The sequence below is a fragment of the Sarcophilus harrisii genome, chromosome 4 (assembly GCF_902635505.1).
Source record: "Sarcophilus harrisii chromosome 4, mSarHar1.11, whole genome shotgun sequence".
Taxonomy (NCBI): Eukaryota; Metazoa; Chordata; class Mammalia; order Dasyuromorphia; family Dasyuridae; genus Sarcophilus; species Sarcophilus harrisii.
In genome coordinates this window covers 393626274-393651263 of record NC_045429.1, presented here as the reverse complement: position 1 = coordinate 393651263, position 24990 = coordinate 393626274, and the positions used below count along the sequence as shown (strand labels likewise).

The 24990-nt window shown below is 39.0% G+C and overlaps 1 protein-coding gene across 3 annotated transcripts in view; it reads right to left on the bottom strand.

The window, feature by feature from the left end:
* The window catches only part of LOC116423386 (very-long-chain enoyl-CoA reductase-like), an 82114-nt gene extending 58273 nt beyond the window's left edge, over nt 1-23841 (bottom strand). For 2 of the 3 annotated variants that reach the window (XM_031967106.1, XM_031967108.1), the window contains exon 1: nt 23728-23841. In XM_031967106.1, coding sequence (XP_031822966.1) covers nt 23728-23754 — 27 coding nt within the window. In that variant the 5' untranslated portion in view covers nt 23755-23841. Of the gene's footprint in view, nt 1-23723 lie in introns of all 3 variants that reach the window. The other variant, XM_031967107.1, reaches the window with a different exon arrangement.
* Nucleotides 23842-24990: the final 1149 nt, after the last annotated feature.

Genomic DNA, 24990 nt, shown 5'->3' with positions numbered 1-24990 from the left:
AACAAACATACACACACAAAACTGGGTGAAAAAATACATTTCATTGAACAGAGAAATAGGAGGGAAAGGAAGAAGAGGAGAAGGGAAAATTAGAGGGAGGGTAAATTAAAGAAGGGATTGGTCCTGGGCAATATAAACTCTAAAGATGGACAAAAATTCATAATTCTTTGAAGTGACAAACTATGAGAATCTTAAGGAATGCCCATAAATTGGACACTAGAGGAACAAAATTTTGTTACATAAATAAATGTGATGGAATATTATTTTACTGATCTTTTAGCATAATCACAAACCAGGATTCCAGTGGATTAATGATGAAACATACTACCCATTTTATGTTAGAAATGTAAAGGACTCAGAATGCAGAATGAAACAATATTCCTTTGGATATAGCCAATATGGAGATTTGTTTTAATTGACCATACATGTTGATAATGGGGTGCTTTTATTGTACTCTCCCTTAAGGTAGAAGGAGGAGTAGAAGGGAGAATGCTTTAACTATATATATATATATATATATATATATATATATATATCTTGGAAATCAGCCTTTGGAAAAGTCCCCCAACTGAGTTCATTCTAAAATACAACTCAGCAAATGAGTAAGTATAAATCTGCTTTTTCGAAATCATTAAAAAGAGACAGTTGGAAAGTCTTTATGGAGCTGCCCAGGGAAATGTAAGCTCCTGATTCACATTACCTGCCAGGAAACTTCTGTCTCTTAGTCTTTACTGTTCTTTACAATCACAAGGATTATGAAATGTAAAATATTATCCATGAAAGTCACAAATGCTTCAATTATATATGATATATGATCAGGGATATATATCAGTGGAATGCCAAAAATAGTTTATAGGCTTTTGAGGCAGTGAGGTGACAAAATGGATAGAGCATAGGACTCAGAGTCAGGAGTAACTTGAATTTTAATCTTGCCTCAGACACTTATTAGCCTTGTGACCCTGGGAAATTTCCATAAAGCCTTTCAACGTCTGTTTCCTCATCTGTAAAATGGGAATAATCCCACCTCAAAGGACTATTGTGAGAATCAAATGAATTAACATGTCTAAAGTGCTTTGCAAACCCCTTAAAGCCCTATATAAACACACACACACACAAAGACATACACACTTATGTATGTATATATATATATATATATATATATATATATATATATATATATATATAATTTTTAGATTAAAGGATATAGATACCAGACTTCAACTCCTTCATTTTATGAATGAGTAAACTAAAACCTGGAAATTGTAAACAAGTTCTCATTGATGGCAAAACATGTGGCAGAACTAGGATTCAAAGCCAGGTTCTCTAATTGCAAAGCTAATATATTTTCACTATAAAGTGTACCCATTTATATATCATCAGTAAAAATTATGATAGAGACTTTGCTATTGAAAGGGCTTAATTTTGATGAATAGCTAACCTAAAAAAGGTTTGAGGCAAAAGGTAGGACATGGTTTCCATCTTCAGGTATTTAAAGGATTGTATGTTGGAGTAGTAATATTCTTATGCTGCTTAGTTCCAGGAACAATGAAAAGTTGTAAAGAGGCTAGGTTGGATTCAGAGAATTATCTCTGTACAATCAGAGCTATCCAAATGTATAATGGCAGAAAGGGGATCCCTCTAATTTGGGATTTTTAAGTGGAATCTATGAAATCACTGTTGTTCAATTGTTTCAATCCTTTCTGACTTCCCAATCCCGTTTGATGTTTTCTTGACAATACTACTAGAGTAGTTTGCTATTACCTTTTCCAGCTCATTTTGTAGATGAGGAAACAGGCAAAGAGGAGTAAGTGAATATGAGGCAAGATTAAAATTTAGGCCTTCTTGAATTCAGGCCTGGGAGTTCTATTCACTGTACCACTTAGCTACCCCACTGAAGATATAATAGAAACCTATTTGATTAGGTCTGGGTTGTGCCAGATGGGCTCTAATGTCCTTCCAACTCTGAGATTTTTCAATTCTACATGATAAATGGGCAATTACATGACACAGTGGATAGAGCACCTGCCCTGGAGTCAGGAGAACTTGAGTTTGAATGCAGCTGCAGAAACTTAACACTTACTAGCTGTGTGATCCTGGGCAAGTCACTTAATTATAAATACTTCACCCCAAAAAAAATTGTACATGAAGGAAATAAAAAAGAAATTGGACATGTAGGTCTCATTCCATTCTTTCCACCCAAACAATAAACAGCCCCATGTCTAAAATTAGCTTTTAAGAAATAAGACCATTGCTCAGTATTTACTATCTATCGACCCATCCTTACAACAAAATGCCATTATTAACTCACAAAGAAAAGAGAAAGACTTGTGAGGGAATGAAGGAAGTGGTTTTGTTTTCAGTGATGATTTAGAAATGGGGTTGTTTCATTAAAGTAGGAGAATAGCTAGCTTTTATTAGTTTGCATAGAATGGTAGTTTAATGATTTAAAAATGCTTTACATTTCAGGTAATTTTTTGCCATAAGAGAAAAAAAAATCTTATTTATAATTAACATGCTTTCCAGTACTGTATTCTCATGTACTTTACCTAGTAATATGCAATCCAGCTGAAGATCAAATTAAAAGAGTTAAAATCTGACTTCAGACATTTATTAATTCTGTGATCCTGAGCAAGTCACTGAACCCTGTCTACCTCAGTTTCCTCATCTGTAAAATGAGCTGGAGAAGAGGTCTACATTCTACTGGGCCTGTAATAAAGATAACAGCAGTTGGAATGAGGAATGGGGAACAGATGAAAAAGCAATATTGTGGGCATTTGATATGATTTATGTCTTCATTAGCCTTTTCTCTAAACCATATTGAAGCCCAGGTTGGGTCACATAGCTGCATTTCCAAATTAATCATTTCCCTTTTTTTTGAACCATGTTGGTTTGTGTTAGCAGAAGATAGTTTTTTTTTTTTTTAAAGAAGACTATCATAATTATATGTTGTTGCTTTTTAAAAAAAAAAAAAAAACAATCCTGATTTCTATTGAAGGATATAATTTGTTTTCAACGCAATATAAAACATCGTGGCTCAACAACACTGTCACTTGTAAAATTACTATTTCTCTGCCAAGTTTAATAACCTACTAATCACTATGTAAAGAGGCAGAATTCAGTTAAATATATACACTGACATTTTACATGTTAAAAAATGTATATAAGATCAGTATTCCCCTTGTTTACATAAGAAAAAGAAAAGGACATTCTTTTCCTTTGCAAATCCTTTTTCCTAAGACATGACTCTGAATGATCTCCCAGAGATTTTTTCCCCTTTACAATATTAGACAATATACTCAGAAAAAAAGATTCTCCCATCCACTTCACTGTGTGTTTTGGGATTTCCTCATGTAACCTCATGAAAAAGACTTTGCAGTTGCTCATTTGACATCATCTATTTGTATCTGTGTTATTAGTACAAATCTTCTGGGGAGAATACTCAATAGGATGGTTTTGCTCCTTTAACATTTATTTTGGGAAATTAACTATAGGCTAATGGAACCTGAGAAGTCCTCCAATGCCCTGAAAGATTTATTTGTGCTTCACAAAAAAAAAATCACCACCTCCTTACAGGTGCCCCATTTAAATCACACTTTATTTAAAGCCATAACCCTATTTTGCTCTGTTTAAACCATAAGTAGTCATAGCTTATATATCATAAGATTTAGAAAACAGGAAAGGATTTTAAGGTCATTTAGCCTAACTCTCTCATTTTACAGATAAGAAACAGGGGCCTAAAGATTTAAGAGATTAAAGTCATACAAGTGATAAAGTAGAAGCCAAGATTTGAACCCCTACATCTAGCCCTTTTTTTCACCACAGTGAAACAATCTTTGGATCATTAAATTATAAAGCTATCTTTTTATTCATCTCTGCTTAACTCCCTTAGGATGTTTTTCCAAACCTCCTTCCTCCTCAAGCACCTAACCTCTGTCATCACCTTCTTTCTTAGCACATGACCTTGCCTCCTTACTGTACCAAAAAAGACTGAAGTGATCCATCAGGAGCTTACTCATCTCCTATCTTGCACATCTCTCTCTGTCTTCACCTATTCTCTCCTCCTTTGAAATAGTCTTAGATAATGAGATGACTTTCCTTCACGCCAAGGATAACTCTTCCTTGATCCCATATCCTCTGGAAGCTCATTCCATCAATCATTTCCCAATCTCTCATCTTCAATTTCTTCATATCCTGGTTATGGTTACCTTTTCTTTCAGCTCTGGAACATGTGTCCTGAAACCCCTCTGTCTTGAGTGTTGAGTGCCTCACATGGTCCACTATATTTAGACCATGGTTCACCTTACACCCTGACCTACTTCTTTTGTACTCCACCCCCATCCCTTTCTATCTCTGGAACCATAATCAAATCAATACTGTTTTTGCTATATATGAGAGTTTTGTGAATCTACTGATTCCAGTTACGATATCTGTGATTTTCCAAATTGAAATATTCCTCCCTAATCACCTCTCCCATACATATGGAGCATCCTCTACTATTAGAATGTAAGTTCTTTGGGGGCAGGGTTTGTTATATCTTTTTTATACATCTTGTATCCCCTATGACTATCCTAATAGGCCTTGGTACATGATAAGCACTTAATAAATATTTTTTTCATTCATTCATTGTCCTTTCTACCAGTTCTTTCCCCATTATCTACAAACAAGCTCCTCTATCCTAAAACAATCATCTCTCTAAACTTACAGGGAATACCCTTAATCACTCAAAGGACATTTTATGTTAATAGTCAGTTTTATCAGTAATTTCCCCCTAAGGCTTATGATGAAGGGAAGTTCCCAGTGCTACCTATACAAATGTGTAGCCAGGATCAAGTTATAACTACTTCTATGTTAATAGTCAACTTTATCAGTAAATTTCCCCCCTAATGTATATGATGAAGGGAAGGGAAGTTCCCAGCTACACAAATGTAGAGCCAGGATTCAGTTATAACTGCTTCAAGCCATCAATACCTTGCTTAGAAGAGGATGGTTTTGAACTGTCAGTAAAATGGAGCAACAATTGAGTATAATGGGTGATGGGTAGGTGTTCTGTTGGAGACAAACCCAGTGACTTGGCAAACAAAGAGGTCATTGGTGACTCTGGAGAAGAAAGTTTCAATGGAGAGGTGGAGGGTATTTATGAAGTGAAAAGATGAAAGAATTCAACTCATTCTCCCCATACCTAATTAGTTGATCACATATCCAGTGCAGTCAAACCATACACCCATCCCCATCCCCACCAAGTGTAAGGTTTTCCTAAGGGAGAAATCACAATAATAATTTTTTATGTATACATATTTATACAATTATCCTGATGCACAAGAAAAATTGGATCAAGAAGGGAAAAAAAACTGAGAAAGAAAACAAAATGCAATCAAACAACAACAGAAAGAGTGAAATGCTATGTTGTGGTCCACACTCAGTTTCTGAGTGTAGGTGGCTCTTTTCATCACAAGATCATTAGAACTGATCTGAATAATCTCACTGTTGGAAAGAGCCATGTCCATCAGAATTGATCATAGAATAGTCTTGTTGTTGTTGTGTATAAGGATTTCCTGGTTCTGCTCATTTCACTTAGCATCAGTTCATGTAAGTCTCCCCAGACCGCTCCAAAATCATCTTGCTGATTGTTTTTTATAGAACAATAATATTCCATAACATTCATATACCATAATTTATTCACCCACTCTCCATTGATGGGCATCCACTCAATTTCCAGTTTCTTACCGCTACAAAGAGGGCTGCCACAAACACTTTTGCACATGTGGTTCCTTTCTCTTCGTTAAGGTCTTTGGGATACAAACCCAGTAGAAACACTGCTGGATCAAAAGGTATGCACAGTCTGATAACTTTTTGAGCCTAGTTCCAAATAACAATAATTTTTTAAAAGTCATGTAGAAAGTTTTCTAGAATTGACTTTCCCCTTTTCTTCTAGAGGAAGAAAAAGAAACCAGACAGAGAAATCATGTCACCTTAGATCACAGAATCTTAGTTTGAGCTAGAAGAGAACTTGGACATCATCTAATCCAAATCAATCATTTTACAAATGAGGAAACTGAAACCCAGAAAGGTTAAATATTTTGTTTAAAACCACACAAGTATTAAGTGATAAGGACAAAATTTGAACCCTGATCTACTGGCTCTGTAGACTCTTCCCACTGTACCTCAAAAGATTGGTTTGTAAGGAAGGAACAAGGAGTCCAGGCATCTGTGACCCTTTGGTGGGAGGTCACTGAAGCCTGGCCAGGGAGGGAATGGGAGTGCTAAGGACACCGAGACGATGACCTAAAAGCCCAGTCTGGCTTGGAACCTAAAAAAATCCACAGCCTTTTTTTGGAGAAGAGCCCAAGGTCCCATGCAGCTGTCCAGTAACAGGGATTCCAGCCTTCTCTCTCCTCTCAAACTGTAAGTGTCCTTGATGGAATCTTAATTGCTACCCCAATCTCATTAATACTGTCCATCTCTCATCCACCTCATTAGAACAAAAATACCTTTTACTTTTTCCATGATACCTTATCTGAAATAAATCCAATCACGAGGGCTTTTTCCATGTGTATCATTATCTGAAATTGTCCAAATTTATGCAAAATCTGATCTGAGAGAATCCGATTTTCATGCTCTGCCCAATTCTCCTGTTTCCCCCTCCACCCCCCACCCCCGCTTTCCCTTCTCCATATACTCCCTTACCTCACTCTGCTGGGATACCCCTCTTAAGGAGAAGGCTAGCAAGGTACATCATCCTTACCCTCAATAAATGTTTTTCCTTGACTTTTAGATGGTTTGAGTCTGTGAATTTATTCCAGACAGCTTTCATGACTTGTATCTAGTCCTCCTTGTTGACAACTTACAACAAAACAACCTTCTATACTCCTGAAAGTAGAAACCACCAGCAAAACCTTGGAAAATGGTGTCCAACCGAACGCTAGGCTCAGCATCCCATCTTTAGAATATCAATAGCTTGCAGCTGCTGAACAGGGAGGAGTCCACAACTGCAACCTTCCAAAAGCTTCAGTTCTAATTCAATTTACATGAAGCCTAGGGAGCAAATTGTAGCAAACTTCTCTGGATGTTTGCTCCTAGGAAGAGCTCACTGACAGTGAACTTGACCTACCTTAGAGTGACCTTTTTTTAATGAAATAGAAGGGAGGCCACCTGATCCTTTTCTACTTTTTTTTTGGTTCCATTTTCCCCTGAATTAATCCCATTTTTGTTGTTCAGTCATTTTCCTCTTCACAACTCCATTTGGGGTTTTCTTGATAAAAAATACTGAAGTAGTTTCCTATTTCCTTCTCCAGCTCATTTTACTCATGAGGAAACTGAGGTAAACAGGATTAAGTGACCTGTCCAAGGTAAGTGTCTGAAGCTGGATCTGAACTCAGGAAGATGAATCTTCATCCATAGCATGTTGCTTCCTATTCTTCTAATAACATGAGCACTGAAGATTAGGGACTTACAAGAATAAAGAGAAAGGTCATTTTCAAATAAGAATTACTTTAAGTCCTAGGAGGGGAAACCACCAGTTCATTCTCAGTCTTGAAGACAAGATGGAGACATTCAAAAAGTCAATGGGAGTTTTCTAATTTCAATTAAAAAAATAAACATTTATTAGACATTTATTTACTATATACAAGGTACTTGTGGGAGGCACTGGGAATGAAGATGGAAAGTGACATGAAGATTAGGTCTGTAGCCCTAGAAAGCACCAAGGAGATCACCTTTCCACTCTCACCGCCACCCTCTTGGTTCACTAATCTCTTACCAAGGCCATTACTAAAACCTCTTAATTGCTTATGGTTGCATCCATTTGTTAATCCACATAGTAATTTTCTCAAGGAAAGATCAAGACTTTACACTCTCTAGCTCAAAAAACTTCAATGGCTCCCTATTGCTTCCAGGATAAAATACAAAAGCCTTGAACTGGAATTGTAGAGGTAGAGAGGACTTACATATTTTACTTCTGGCATGCATGAGTGAGTCCATCTTCCAATTAGCCTTCATTTCCGTGCAGAACAAGCAGTCACTTCTACCATACTGTATTTCTCTATTTGTTGTCATTCTGCCGTTTCCTTCATGTGATAGCCATAGATCAAAACAAAATTGCCTCGCTGTGCTTTTCCAAGGCCAATAACAGATAAGCAAGCCTCTGCCTCTTCTTCAAGGTCATCTGAAGATCCACACTGACTGTCCTCTTCTTTTCCCCTGCTTTCTTCACCCAAGATATTGATAGGAAATTGTTTGTATTCTAAGTTCATTTAGCTGAAAGTGGGACATTGTCAGTCAACTGCCTTGGTTTGTAATAATAATAATAAAGCTTCTCCATATGATCTGTACCCCAAATTGTGTGCTGTGGTCCTTCTTGTTGTTGTTTGGCTGTTCTTGTCAATTTTCAGTCGTGTCTAATTTTTTCTGATCTCATTTGAGGTTTTCTTGGCAAAGGTACTGGAATGGTTAGCCATTTCCTTCTCCAGCTCATTTTACAGATAAGAAAACTGAGGCAAAAGGGTCACACAGCCAGTGTTTAAGACCGGATTTGAACTCAGAAAAATGAGATTTCCTGACTCTAGACCCAATGCTCTATCCTAGTGCTGTGGTCATTCTATCACGGCAGTTTTTAAGCCCCAACCTAAAGGAGAATGTTCATTTAGAAAAATCCCTGATGTGGAGTCACAATCCCTTGGGAAAGATGGCAAAACATTTCCACTCCAAGCCATGTCTGAACATGAATGAATTCTGCAGCATCCTCCTTCCCTCCTTCCTCCTTCTGAAGTACCCCAGTGAAGGGTGGCAGCTTCCATGTTTTGTAGGAAGAAGCAGCAGTGAACCTAGAGGCAGAGGATAAGTTGGCATCCTAGTTCTGCCAGCTACCAGGGTGACTCTGGGGCCATGACAACCTTCTGAGATGTAGTTTCCTCATCTGTAAAGTCATGGAGTCTTATTAGATGATCTCTACAAGTCCTTTCAACTTTCCATCCTATTGACTTCTTATAAGTTCCCAAAGTTGACCACCCCACGCAGTTCTGATTGTTGGAAAATCATTATTTACACAGAGATAAAATTTGTTTCCCTAGAACTTTCACCCAGTGATAACCAAGAATATCCCAGTTAGAGAAAAAGACATGAAACAGGGGCTGCACAGATCAAGCCCTCCCTGTGGCCTCCAACCCACTACATGGGTGTGTGGGTTCTATGCATTCTGGAGATGACTGATATTTCCTACTACCAAAAGGCATTACATCCCCCCTCCCCATCCTCCAACCTCCCAGAACCACCCAACCTGCTTCAAGTTCAGCTCTCATGACCATCATCCAGGGGAGTGACTCCTGTGGAAAAGAAGAGACTCTCACCAAAAAATGCTAAATAGCTGCTCCATCCAGAGAAGACCCAAGATTCGGAGGATCTAAATCTTTGTTCTGCTACATATCACCTGGGTGACTTTGTAATCTCTAGATTTCCTCATAGGGTCTCCAGGGTTCCTTCTAGCTCTGTGATCCTATACTTTCCATGACCACTAGCAGAAGGATATATAAGAACTTTCTCTCTCTCTCTCTCTCTCTCTCTCTCTCTCTCTCTCTCTCTCTGTATGTGTGTGTGTGTAGGGGGACCAAGGGACGTTTCCCATTTCTCAGAACTGCAAATTCCTTCGTGTCCTGATGTTTGTGACTCAACCTCCCAGCCCTAGCTATAACTTCCTGATGACTTGAGTCTTATCAGTATGTACTGTGAGTCTTTTGTACAAAAATATTTATAGCAGCTCTTTTTGTTGAAGTAAAGAACTGGAAACAAAGGGGATGCCTATTAGATGGAGAATGGCTGTGCAAATTATGGTATTATGAATGTAATGGAATATTAAAGTGCCATAAAAATGAAAGCGGCCAGTTTTTGAAGGATCCGGGGAGACTTATATAAACTGTTAAAGAGTAAATGAGCAAATCCTGGACCACAATTTCTATAATTACAACAACACTAGAGAAAAATAACTTTAAAAGATTGAAGAGTTCTGATGACGCCCTAGCAAGGTATAAGTCCAGAAGTTCAATGATAAAGGCTGCAACCCACTTCTTAACAGAGAGAGGGTAAATTCAAAGTGCAGAAAGAGATAGACATTTTTGGACATGGTCACTGTGTGGATTATATTTATTTGTTAAAAGGATTAAAATCCTCCCCTCAATAAAAGGAGGAGAGGGAGAAAGGAATTGGTGATAGCATGTTGAGAAAGGAAGAAAAGAAAGAAAAGAAGGTGAGATACACAAAACAGAAAGTTCAAAAGGAAACAGACAAGCAGAACACTTTTGAAGATAACATTTTGAATTTGTGACATACTTTTTAAAAAAACAAACTATTCCAGACATTCAAGTTTCACCTATTATCCTTTTCTTTTTCATTTTACTTTGTACATGGAAATCTTTGTTGAATTCAGCACTTAAAAACAATTAAATATTTTTAAAAGAAAGGACAGCTTACTTAGTTCTTCTCTCATTAGAGGCCAGGTGCCCCTAGGATCAAACCCAGACTAGACTGTGTTCATGGATCCAAAACAGTGGATCCAGTGTTGCAGCCTCTTGGACCTAGAAGTGGTTATTATTATTAGATCTTTCTTTGATCTGTTAAGAGGCTATTACATTATCCTTATCTTCCTCAGCAGTGATACTTTATTTAGCACCCATGAAATGGACTCCACTAAACTTGGTGTTGGCTAAATTTTAGAGCATTTGACATGTGTTCTAAAGTATGTTTATTTAAAAAGAAAAAAGAAACTAAAGTTCTAGTTTTTATGAGTACAAATAGATTTGGAATTTTAAAAAAATTATTGCTGAAAAGTTTTTTGGGGACACCAGATTTCTAGAACCAATTTATAAAATTACAAGCATGCATTAAATGGGTACTATGTTATAAGCACTGCACAAGATTTTAGAGAAACAAATGCCAAGAATAAGATGATCTCCTCTTTTCAGGAGTTGACAGGTAAAGAAAGCTTGAGGCAGTGGAAAATGCAGGGGATGGGGGTCAGAGAATCTGAATTTGAATCCTTGTTGTGACTGTTATATTGGGCAAGTTACATCACTTCTCCAGGTCTCAGATTCCTCATCTATAAAATGAAGGGATTTGACTAGACCTGCAATATTTCTGGTTCTACGATCTGAATTTGCAACTTCATTCTGCTCCTTACTTAAATGGAGGATTTTGGATATGGGTATCATGACATAATTTTAGGTTTAATCCTGCATTATTCACATTTTCTCCATCATTTTTTCTAATTTTTGACAATCAAAAAAATAAATAAATCAAGCCCTGATTTGTAGCACTTGCTGATTTCCAAAGTACAAATGTCCAACACTGAAATTTAACAATGGGATCTCTAGAACTTAAATGAACTGATGCTAACACTCCCCTACCTTGGCAAGCTATATAACTACTTTAGATTCCATTTTTCTCACCTATAAAATGGAGTCAAACTAGATGATGCTGTAGAGTCTCTTCCAGATCTAAATCCTAAGATTCTAGCTTTTCTTCCTCATTTATATTACTCCCGTTCATGTGTTCTACATTCCAGCTGATGGGTCATCAACTCAACTGTCATCTAGATTTATATTTTATCACTGGACTTGGATGATTGGAGGAGATTTGTATAGCATAGCCTCACTTCAATCCAGTTCCTGAGCAAGTCAAAACCTTGTCCTTGTAATGTCATTGATCTTCTTTGAGAACAAAGGATAAATAACAACTTTAGCCAAAGTGGATGACTAGCTGTTCTCTAAACCCTAAAAGTGCAATGGACTTCTTACCTACGTGCAACTTCATGCTCCTATTTGTAGGTCTGGGAAATACTTTTCTCATCGCTGTATTTCAGAATCTGTATATTCCTCAACCTAGTTCACATCATATCTCTTCCTTAAAAACTTCTTATAGATATCCTTAAATTACTGAATGAGTGTTGCTTCAGACAAACTGAGACAAAGACTTTAGCTTAAAAAGGACATGGTCTCCCACTACATCCAGGGCCATGGCCAGTTGTCCAGACCTCTGTCTTGCCACTGGAGTCTGGAGGAGAGCATGAGGCTGGTGACTTTGCATAACTCTGCCTCCCTTAAATCCTATTCACTTGCAAGTCAAGATATCATCCCAGTAGTGCATGGGTCCTCTTCAAGAAAAAAGGATGAATGACAAAACCTTCCTTGATTCCACCCAGCTTGAAGTGCTCTCTCCTAACTAGGATTTCTGCATCTCTCTTTTGCATATATAATACCCTAATTTGTATTATATTTATTGGGGCTGATGTCATATCTTTCCCCACCTCTGTCACCCTCTAGCAGATTGTAACGTCCTTGAGAACAGATTCTCATTTTTCATCTTTGTATCACCAGCGCCTAGTCCAGCACATGGTAGTGCTTAATAAATGCTTCTTGATAATGAATATGTAAATACATTTAGAAGAATTGTCCATGTTTAACCTATAGGGATTGGTTGCTGTCTATGGGAGAAGACTGAGGGAGGGAGGGAGAAAAATTTGGAATACAAGGTTTTGCAAAGGTGAATGTTGAAAACTATATTTGCATGTTTTGGGGGAAATAACTCTTAAAAATTAAAAAACAAAGATAGTCACAGCAAAATAAATAAATGCTTATTGCTTGGTTTTTCAGGTTCCTTGAGGTATGACCTGATTGTACTTTTAGATCCAGGGACACTGGTCTTTTGACTGTTCCATGAACAAGACATTGCATCTCTCTGCTCCAAGAATTCTCTCTGGCATGCTTTTGTTCCTCCATTCTGACTACTGACCTCCTTGGCTTCCTTTAAGTCCCAACTAAAATCCCATCTTTTACTAGAAACCTTCCCCAATCCCTCAATTCTAGTGTTTTCCCTCTGATAATTAGTTCCTATGGGTTCTATATAGAACTTGTTTTGTACATATTTTTTACATGTTGTCTTCTCCATTAGATTGTGAGCTCTTTGAGGTTAAACACTATCTTTTGTCTCCTTCTGTATTCCCAGCTTAAGCCTGGTTCTTGACACATAGTAGTTGACTAACTGACTTAATGAATGAATGAACTTTTAGGTAACATATGGATGGGAATATAACAGAAAAAGTCACATGGAGAGGTCATTTCCCTTCTCTGGACCTCAGTTTTCTCTTCTATAAAATGTTAAGGGTTTTTTTTTTTTGTCATTTTCAACTTTTCCTGACCCCCTTTGGGATTTTCTTGTCAGAGATATTAAAATGGTTTGCCATTTCCTTCTCCATTTCATTTTACAGAAAAGGAAACTGAGGCACAGACTCAGAGTAACAGTACTAATAAAAATCTGAGGCCAAATCTGAATTTAGGAAGAAGTATCTTCTGACTTCAGGCCAGCGCTCTATCCACTTTATCACCTAGCTGCCCTCCGTATATGAGGGACTTAGAATAGATGGGCTCCAAGGTACTTAATATCTTCCCAATACTAGCCCTCAGGAGAGGGTCACTCCAAAAGCAAATTAACACAATATCAGCATACTTCCCTCACTTAGGTGGGAACTTATGCCCAGTTGTATTCCCAACAAATAGAAAACCCTCTACCACTATAGTAGTCTAAGCTTAACAACTTCAAAAATTAAATTTTGTCTTCCCCCATTCAGCTGCACCAGTTTGAACCCTTTCTTTTGCTGGGGGCATTTCCAAAGTAACTTCCATTCAGTGTCAAAAGGGTTTTCTCTGAAGGAATTAAGTTTCATAGTCACCTCCCCCTGTTCTTTTCCCCCTTCCCACAAGGAGTTCTACTGGAGACTCCATGGGAAGCCTATCACAGAGCAATTACAATCAAACTGAACAATGAGCACCACACATTCCTATACAAAACCCTGGGATCATCAATCAATATTTGATAATCCAACTTCCATTTCTAAAATAATAAAGAAAAATGCTATAATGACATGAGGAGGTGTCCCATATTCCTCAATCCCATTTAATACAATTGACAAGACACTCTATGATCTATTATTGTTACCAAGTGAGAAAGCCACTTTGAGTTATAAAATTAATCAAAGATCTAAATTAAGTGTGAACAATTCCTAGATACCTCTACTGAATAAATCAGTCAATTAAAGGTGTGAACTAAATGTTAAAAAGTAACTGGTCACATGGAAGTAAATAGAGTGCTGAGTCTAGATTCAGGATGGCTCATCCTCCTAAATTCAAATCTGACCTCAGACTCTTAACTAGTTGGGTGATCCTGGATAAATCACTTAATCCTGTTTGCCTCAGTTTCCTTATCTGTAAAATGAGCTGGAGCAGGAAATGGCAAACCACTCCACTATCTTTGCCAAGAAAACCCCAAATGGGGTCACACAACTGAAAAATTTTTAAATGACAATAAATAAATGATCACATAGGAAATGCCCCATGAGTGATGAGAGAAGAAGTCATGTCTCGTGGGGCTTAGATAAATCAGTAAGCCAATTCTAAATCTAGCATTCCAATAACAGGCCAGTCTAGTGTTAAATCAACTCTAGTCAAGACCCTGAGAAGCGGGTCCTTGGAAAGCATAGGATCTAGATCTTTTCCCTGCCCCCCTCTATTGACCATAGGATAACTAGATGAACTTCAAAATGTCCGAAGATTTTAATTTCTCACAGTACCTTGTCCCTAAAACAGCCAATGGCATCAGTATCTGTAGCAGTGCCAGAGAACGAACAATAACCCACCCACTAAGGAAAAGCAGGTTCAGGATTCCATAAGGCATGGATCACTGGAGCCTAGCAGAGAACTTAGACAAACCAAAGGAGAACTTCATGAGGAATTCACAAAGGAAGAATACTGCCAGATACCAAAGTATCTGTTACCTCTTTAATTATATTTGGCTATGATTGAATTCATTCTCCCCAGGGATCTTGCATGTGCAAAAGGAGATTTTGTCCCATGTTATATGGGAACATATGGTCTGGCTTATAGCTACTTATTTACTAAATACCCCTTTTTAAAACCTAATTCTGGGAGGATTGATCATCATTAGGAAGCATACAGGAACAAAATGGTAATTCCTAAATGAACAGCTTAGATCCCAAAACTCCTCAGGGTTAACTGATGGGAAGAGTTATTAATTGCCTTTTGCATAGCCAGCCTCCTTTTTATAATGGGAGTTGAGATAGTGAAGGGGGTGGGGAAGAGGTGGAGTGCCACATGGCTATTCTAAATGACTTTTCTTATTTACAAGAGATACTTAGTAGTAGATATCAGTGGAGAAAGGGAGGTAGGAGGTCTCCAAATCAATCAACCAATCAATGAGCATTTTTGAAGTCTCTGTACTAGGTACTGTATTGGGCACCAAGAATACAAAGACAAAATTAATTAGATTTTTGGGATTACAAAGCCTGATGGACCATAGAAATCTATCCTAGCAGTGCTTTCAACATGTAAATTAGAGCAGTCTGTTGAACTATTCAAACATTAAGGAAAATACAATACAAATTTCTACAGTACAAAATCCTGGAAATTGAAAGATAGAAAGAACATTAGAAATAAACAATCTAGTCCATTTAATATTGGATTTTATAAACAAGGAAATTTGGGTCTGGAGAAGTGAGGAAGTTTATCCAAGGCTAAATTATTACTGGAATCCAGGTCTCTTTATTTTTATTTCAATGCACAGTATGAATTGATGTCACTCACAGTGCTTGAAACCCAGTAGGTATTTAATAAATGTTTGACTACAGACTCAACATAATTGGAATGCCAACTATAGCCCCTGTTGCCTAGACCACCATGGACAATCAAACAACAATTAAAAGGTAGGCAGATGTGAGGCAATCTAGTTCAATGGAAAGAGATTAGGAGAAACCTGAGTCAAATCCTACTTTCTACATTATTACCAGAATGTGGGCAGAGGATGGATGGGGCTTTGTCCTAGAGCAGTGATTCTCAAAGTATGATCCAAAGAATCCTGGAGGTCTTTGAAACCCTTTCAGAGAGTTTAGAAATTCAAAATTAATTTTTATTTCTATTTTGTAAATATCTATAAATATAACCTACATAAACAAAAACTGTTTGGACATAATAGATTTTATTGAGATATTGAGAACAAAAGTTTGGGAACCAGTATCTTAAGAGTGTTGATATGAGATGATGACCAGTTCTGATGGATCAGGCTATCCTCAGCAACGAGATCAACCAAATCATTTCTAATGGAGCAGTAATGAACTGAACTAGCTATGCCCAGAAAAAGAACTCTGGGAGATGACTAAAAACCATTACATTGAATTCCCAATCCCTATATTTATGCACACATGCATTTTTGATTTCCTTCACAAGCTAATTGTACAATAATTCAGAGTCTGATTCTTTTTGTACAGCAAAATAATGTTTTGGTCATGTATACTTATTGTGTATCTAAGTTATATTTTAATATATTTAACATCTACTGGTCATCCTGCCATCTAGGGGAGGGGGTGGGGGGGGGTAAGAGGTGAAAAATTGGAACAAGAGGTTTGGCAATTGTTAATCCTGTAAAGTTACCCATGTATATATCCTGTAAATAAAAGGCTATTAAATTAAAAAAAAAAAAAGAGTGTTGATATGGTGGATTGAGGAGGGAGCACACATGCACTTCCTCATTGTAATAACTTCCTTCAGCTTTTTTCCAGAAATGTGTCTTCCAAAAATATCCCTCCTGACCTCACTTATAGGGTGTCTTGATACCCCTTGACCAGGATCTGCTTTCTCCCTTAGCCACTGCAGCAGCAAAGCAATAAATTCTTTGAGGGACAAGCCTTACCCCTCCAACCCCACCCCACAATGGACTGTACTCTTAATTCCCATGCTCTTCCCCATCCTAAAAATACTGTAGGTGCAATTTTAATTGAGTGACTACTGACCAGTGTAGTCTCAGTTTCCTCATTTGTAAAATGTGAATATGATAACCCTATGGTACCGACTTTACAGGGTTGTTGTGGAACTCAAATGAGGTAATTATGGAAACCTTAGAGAGTTATAAAAAGGTCAGTTGATAAGACTAATACTTTGACTCATAAAAAAAGAAACAGTGAAAATGTGAAAAAACAATCTATAATTAACTAGCATCTCTCTCTTAGCCTCAGTTTGACCATCTGTCAAAGATGTTCTGCTTTGTTCTGTCTAAAACAGTGTTTTCAAGGAACCTATTAATGAAATAAATTGGCAAGGGTGTACATGTGCCCATATGTGTGTACATACAGTACAGATGTTCTTCCTTCACTCTGAGATAAATATTCATGGTTAAGCAGGAACACTATGTGAGCCATGTAACTACAGTGATTAAAATAAATGTGTGTTGTGAATGCTGAGAGCTTATTCCTGAAGCTAGAACAGACACTTTATCCTGCATTCCTCCAGTTTGAATTCTTTCTAGCACTTCCCAGCCACTTTTTTTGTGATAACACTAAAGTTAAGATAAAATGATGAATGGTCTGTAACCATCTCCAGTCCCCACAATGTTGCCCTATTTTAATAACCCACTTAGTTTCTATTTCTCCCTCAAGGAAAAGAACTTTGGGACACCTAAGACAGTGTCCTTTATCTGTAGGTATCTGGACAAACACTTTGGCAACAGTTGTCATGACATCAGTGCTGTTTATAACACAAAGAAGGTCCCTTTACCAGAAGTTCCAGGGGAAAAGATGAGACCAGTTTCCAGATGACAATACCCGTAGGGCTAATCTTTTATAACAAGTTAGAATAGAAAATCGCATGTTGTGACTACTCAGATTTTTCATAATGGTGAGCTGGTTGCCAGCCAGCTGTGACTCAAACCTAGCATCCCACCCTACTACTTTTTTCCCCGATCTAGCACATACTTCCTCCTGATCACTACTCTTCAGAATCTCTCTGATATTAATTAATTCAGGTGCCACTTCCAGTTCTCCTCTTCTCAAATTAACTTATATTTATTTAACTAGGTCACTGTTATCATGCCCCCAGGTTAATTGAAATTCTGACAGGTAGGAAAATGTCTTGGGTGTTTCCAGTGCCTAGTACTTTGCTTTCCTGAATGTGTGAGTGTCAATAAACATTTACTAAGTCAATCACTAAGCTGTTTGCACATAGTAGGTGCTTAATATATTGAGCTTGTTTGAAGGAAACTCTGCTAAGGCTTTGGCTTCCATTTTAATGTCTCAGCACTCTGAACTTCTTTCTATCCCTCCTCTTGATGTCTTGGAACAGGCTATTCCCCATGCCTGAAATGCACTGCTTTCTGTCTCTGAGAATCCCCTAACTCCCTTCAAATTTCATTTGGGTGCCACTTTCTACATGAGACCTTTCCAGATTTACCATCGCTGCTAATACTTCCTCCCACTAAAAAATAACTTAGCATTTATTTGATATATACTTCTGTATGCACATGTTGTTTCCCTTTACATTATATCAACTCCCTGAGAGTAAAATTTATTTTCGCTTTTGTTTCTCATGCCTCAAATTTACTATAATACCAGGTTACATCGTAGTTGGTTAACAAATGCTTAGTGATGGATTGAGTAGACAAATGACAAAACAAATAATGATTCACAGGAAGTATACGCCTAAGAAAAGTAAGGAGATTCTATTAGGGACCTTTTGCTGCCCTTGGTGAATTCAAATCACCTGGTGTAGGTCAACGATATTCTTGGGTATTGAAAGAACTGGAAAATGTGATTGTTGAGCCATGGTCGGTGATATTTGAAAGACCATGGAGAATGGGAAAAGTATTAAAAGACTAGTAAAGGTCAAATATCCCCACTTTTGAAGGATACAATAGAATAAAATCAAATAGAATAGAAGATACTACAAATTCTAGGTCAGTGAGCTTGACTTCAAATGCTAAGAAAACTCTATAGCAGATCATTAGAAAGATACATAGTGAACATTTAGAAAAAGAAGTAGGAATGCCAAAGAGCCAACATAGCTTCAAGAACCAATCACATCAAACTAAATTTAGCTCCTTTATTGACCAGTTTCTTAAACTGTGGTTTAAGACCCAATATATATTTAAGACCCAATATATATAAGACCCAATCTTATAACTGAATGCGGGGGCTGTAAAACTATGATTTATTATCAATAAATGTTTGATTTATATACCTATTTAATGTACATGTGTGTGTGTGTGTGTATACAGGGTAGCACAAAAATTTCTCAGTCAAAAAAGTTTAAGAAGCCTTGCTTTATTGACAAGGTTATTAAACTGATAGATCAAGGAATAGTACTTATTTATCAATGATGTCAAATTCAAATAGAAATGGGGACCAATAAAACATACATAAGGAACTTTGTTGGTATGTACTGACTTAGAAAGCCATATATTATCTACATTTTATTGGACTTTTATTGATTTTGTTAAATTTTCCCAATTACATTTTAATCTTGATCAGGCCATACTCAGGAGTGCTGTAGGCCATATTTAACACTTCTAGCATAGATAGCAGATCTAAAGTTTAGCAAAGCATTTCATAAAGTATTTCATTTTATTCTTGCAGAAAATATGGGGAGATATGGATTCAACAATAATATAATTAGATGGATCCAGGAAAGGTTGGATAGCAAAGCTCAAAAAGTTGCCATTCATGCTTCAATGTCTATTTGGCAGGAAATCTCCAGTAGAATGTCCTAAGGATCTGTGTTTGACCCTGTGCTACTTAATAATTTTATCAATGACTTAAGATAGTTGTTATGCTCATCAAATTGGCATATGACATTAGGAAGGATGGTTAAGGCATTGGATGACAAAGTCAAGCTCTAAAAAGATTTTTTGACAGGCTGTAAGAGGTAGAATATAATAAGACAAAAATTATCAGAGATAAATGTAAAGTCCTGAACAGCTTCAAAAGGTCAGTCTCTTAAATACAAAATGAGGAAAGCATGGTTAGACTATAGTTTGTCTGAAAAAGATGTAGATGTTTTAATGGATTGCAAGTTCAATATGAGTCAGCATTATGATATGACAGCCAAAATAAGCTCATCTTGGGCTGCAAGAATAGGTGGAATAATTATTATTCCAGGAATAAGGAGGTAATAATCCCTATGACTCTACCCCGATCAGACCACAGGTGGAATACCTCAACAAGCATTTGTTAAGCCCTTATCATTTACTGGGAACACAGATATCTGCAAAAAGAAAGTTCCTGTCCTTAAGAAACTTACATTCTAATTGAGAAAGATAACACATAAAAGGAAAATGAAAGGGAGTTAGGGGAAGGAGATGAAGGGATTTGGGGATATTGTAAGGAGAATGTTTTGTACTCTTGGATAACAGTGTAGAAATGTAATTGAGGGCATTCAAGAAAGGTGAAGGACTCTGTTATATGAAGACTAGATGAAGGATTTGGGGATGGTTAGCCTGGGAAAAACTCAGATGATATGGCAACTGTTTTTAAACATTTAGAAGGCTACCAAGTGGAAGAGGAATTAGTCTTTTAATGTTTGTTCCCATAGGGCAGAATCAAGGGCAATGAGTAGAAGCAAAATGAAGTTTGATGTCAGGACTTAGCCATTAAAGCTGTGGGAAAGGAAAAATGGACTTCCTCTGGAGGTAATAAGTTGCCCCTCACTGGAGATCTTCCAGCACAGTGTAGGAAGGTAACCACTTCTCCAGGCTGTTGTAGTGGGGAGTGAGGAGTATGGGTTGAACCAGATGGTCTCTGGGGTCTCAGCTGTGATTTTTAAAAAACTCATATTGATTTCTGTGTAATAAATAAAGCTCCTCAGACTATATGTCCCAGAGCTTAAAATATGATTCTTCCTTCTTATGACTCCTTTTTGCTCCCAAATCCAAAGCAATCTAAAGCTGATTTTAAAAGTAATTGAACATTATTAGAGGCCAACAAACCTAACCACTATTTAGACTGCTGGATCTGCCCATTAGTGACTGCTAGTTTTAGCAATAGCAGCTGCTCTAATGTCACATTCACTGAATTGGTTGTGATGATTAGGGAGTGAATGGTTGCTTTTGTCTCCTGAATTATTGACTTAAAATATGCTTTTAATGACATAAAATTGCAGTTCAGCCTCCAGAATAAGCACATGTACAATTCAAGTACAATACAGCCTATAAGAAACACACTGTCTCTGGCAATTAGTACATTTGCCAAGACTAACACATTGTGAATTGTCCACAAAATGTAACAGTCTGAGATTATTGTCCTTTAAAATAAAGTGCTGAGTGCCCAATTCTTTGGCTTTGGGGTGTAATATTCATCTGGTCTATGGCTAGAGAATTCTAATTAGCAGAGGGATGCCGTTACTCACCATGCTGTCCCTCCTACCCCATCACTGGAGTCTATAAAGATATAGAGAGATAACTAAAGGTCTTGACAGGTACATAAATGGTTTACTTCCTTAAATGACTTCCCACCCCAATTTGCACGCCCCTCATGTATTTTCTCAACTATTATGCAGGTTTTTCCTTCTTTCCATCATCATTCTCTGCTGTTCACATGTGAAAAAAACTGGCAGTGACTGAAATTAAAATTATTCTATGGCAATTAAAAGGAACCTGGCCCTATTCTCCACTGTTATTCAGAGATTCTCCTCCCTCCCCACTTTTCCCTATAAACCCACCAAATGAAATCACAGCTAAATTAAGCCGTAAGAGAAATGAATACATAAGGAAATGAACTAAATAAAAATTAAGTAACTTCATTATGTAAGACCAGCTAACTTTTACAAAGTAGAATGAGTTTACCTATATCCATTATCTCATTTGAACCTCATAATAACAACTTTGAGGTATCATCACCCCTTTACAAATAGGGAAAGACTCAGATTAAGTGACTTGCAGACTCTTTTTTTAGTGGAGCTTAAATTACAGACTCAAGACTATAACTGAAGTTTTTAAGTTCACCACACTATCCTACCTCCCTAGAGAAAGCAAATTGCTCTTGCTTCTTATAACTAGTCAATACTAACACAAAGACTATTTCATCATAAGAAAATCATAATAAAATTTGTGGGTGAGGATCACCTCTTGTCTTTTGTACCATGCAGCACTTAGCACAGTACTAGACTCAGAGTATGTAAAGTGGAACATAGGAACCAATCCTTGATTTCAACAGTGTTGGAGACTCCCATTATGGCAAGTCTTGTCAACATACAGATTGACATCTCTGTATTTTATAGTCTTAAAGAATTGCCTGAGAGTACTGAGAGTTTAATGATTCACTCTTGGTCATATTGCTAATATGTGTCAGAAGAAACCCTTGAATTCAGGTCTTTCTTAATTCAAGCCAGGAGCCTATTTTGTCTTTAAGGCACTCAGTATATACTTAGTAAAAACACTGAGAATGGGGAGATTCTCGTGATTTTATATACAAAGAGAGAATTTTCCTTTCCTAATATAAAACTAACATCTTTTCAAATTCTTTGCAGGATCTCATGAGTTTGAAAAGCTAGATTCTATCAGACAAACTAGCTCACAGTTTTCTTCTGGATTCCTCCAGAAGTGTGTCCCTTTTAAAAACTTCATTTGCCTTCCATTCCAAACTGTTTGGATACTTCCTTCTATGTAACTTTCCTTCCCACAATTTGGAATGGTTCTCGGTCTCTGGTGTTTATAAAGAACTATGTTTTTCGGGATAGATGATACATGACAATTTATATATAAACAATTCTGTCGCTAGATGAAAGAAATCTTTGGCAGCTGGTAAAGTGAGGAGGGGAGATGTCATCACCGTGAAGAAATAGCTCGGGAGTTCAACACAACTTGAGCTGGTTGTAAGGGGTTGTAAACCATTTAGGGGTGCATAATGTGCCTGACGATGACTTTTTAAAATTCCCTTTATATACAAGGCAAGGCGTGCTACGTTTAATGTGAGCCTTATTCCATGCCCTCTCCCAAGAATTCTCAGAGTTGTTTTGATGATATACAGGATTGCTGATGACGTCCACGTCTCCCCTCCTTTCCCTTTGTCTGATCTCTGACATTCAGGTAAAGGGCAAGAAGGAAGGTAAGGGCTCAGAATATCAGGAAGGCCAGCTATGGATTTGGAGTGCTGGGGTAGATGGACACTGTTCTCCTTTCAGTGATATCCGGCGTCCCCAAAACTTGACCCCAAGTCAAACCCACCACGTCAGGACGCAGACACACTTACGACACTTCGAAGGGTCCCACTGAGTTAGCAGCCAGCCTGGCAGGGGGGAGCAGTGGTGGGCAACTTCACCCTTCCCCTTCTGGGCCACTACCACCTCCATATGAGTGCCCCTCAAGGAGAGGGCGTTTGCTGCTGTTGGATTTCCCTCCCTCCCCGCCATCCTTCTTGAGGCTTTTCCCATATGGGACCATGAGAATAATTGCAAGTGTACTGTTCCGTGGGAGAAATGGTAGTTAAGTTGAGAAGTCTCCAATCTCTCTCTGGCCCTAGCTCCAATGCAGAGAAGCTGAGGAGGGCTGCCGTCACCTCCGCTGATGCTCTCAGCCGGAACCTCGGCGTGGAGAGGGCATCTGAGACCCTAGGACAGCGAGACCCCCCAGGTCTCGGTGGCAAGGTCTCGGGCTGGGCTTCAGCCGAATCCCCCTCCCCGATGGCGTCCATGTACATCGTCCCTCCCCAGACAGTTCCCAACTTTGCTCCCCCGTCCCCCCGGGAAGACTGTCCCCGTGCTTCCCTCCGGCTCTGACGCTTCTGGCTAGTGGAAGTCCCGGGGTGGGCGGGATGGGGATTTACTGCCCGCCCAAGAACCAAGACTACAGTACTGTCAGAACCCCCGGATGTCCTGCTCAAAACTTGAAAAAGAGTAGTATCATGCACGCACCCACCTCGAAGAAAGTCACTCGGCTGCTCATCTTGGCTGCCTGCGGCCGCTCCGCTCACTAGCTGGGGCTGTGCCCGGCTCAGGCTCCCCAGGCTAGAGCCTAGACGCCAAGGCTTCCTTTCCCTCCCTCCTCCCTCCCCCTCCTCCGCCCCCTCCCCCAGCAGAGAGGCGCCGCACTTAGTTTGGAGCCCCTTACCCCCCTCCTCCCTCTCTTGTCACCTCTCCAGCCTGGGCTCTGGGGCGCTCTGCAACCAATCAGGAAACGAACCCCTTCCCCTTTCTCCCTCCCTCCTCCCTTCCCTCCCCCCTCCATCTCCTCCATCCCCAACTGCAAAGCTAAGCCGGGGGTGGATAGCGGCGCCTGCATCTCTGCTCCCAGCCCGGGCCAGCAGGCGGGGAGAACTGCCCAGCCCCTATCCATCACCAACACGCCCGCCGGGGCTGCAGCTCCAGGCTAGATCAGGATGCGCTGGGGGTAGGGAGGCAAGGAGGCGGGGGAGTAGGGATCTAGCCCTAGGCTGGGGGGGAGGGGTGGCGCGTCCCCTTACGTTTGCATCTAGGGGTTGCTGTTCCCTCCTCGGGTGACCAGTGCAGTCCTGGAAAGCAGTTGCTGAGACTTTCTTTGGTACCAACGCTGAAGCGCTGGAAAAAGAAAGTCACGGAGCGGCGCCTCCCCCCCCCCCCCCTTCTCCCTTCTCCCCCTCCCTTTCTTTCTCCTTTCTTCCCTCCCTCCTTCTTCCAGGCAAACCTCAGTAACGTCAGTGAGGAGCCAAGAGCTGACTGCGCTCCTGCTCCAGCTGGCTGCTGACGACATAGATGTCTATCAGTGGCAACCAGGGCCCTGTCCTCGGATGCTTCTCTTCAAAGCGTTCCCGGGATTGCTCTTATTGTCCCGTGGTGGAAATACTGGCTCCTTCTTTTCTCTGCCTGATTAGGACATAGCTCAGAGCCCTTGGGCATAAGAAACATGTGCCAGGCAGAAGGCTGTCTCCCACTTAAGGGACAGAGTGATGAAGGAAGGGTGAGGGAGGAAGAGGGAGCTCATTTCTCCTACCCAACTTGGAAATCCTGAAGGTGAAGAGGCTAGAATAGAAACCCTGTGACTTTTCCCAAGGGCAGCACTCTTGTGCCTGGGTCTCACTATGCCCTCTGCCCAGACCAGAGGGCCTGGACCGAGAAACCTCAGTCCAAATAAGTCAAAGGCTCAGGGGAGGAATGAGAAAAGTAAAGGTGCTTCCATCCCCAAGTTAGCATGTAGTTCAGTTTG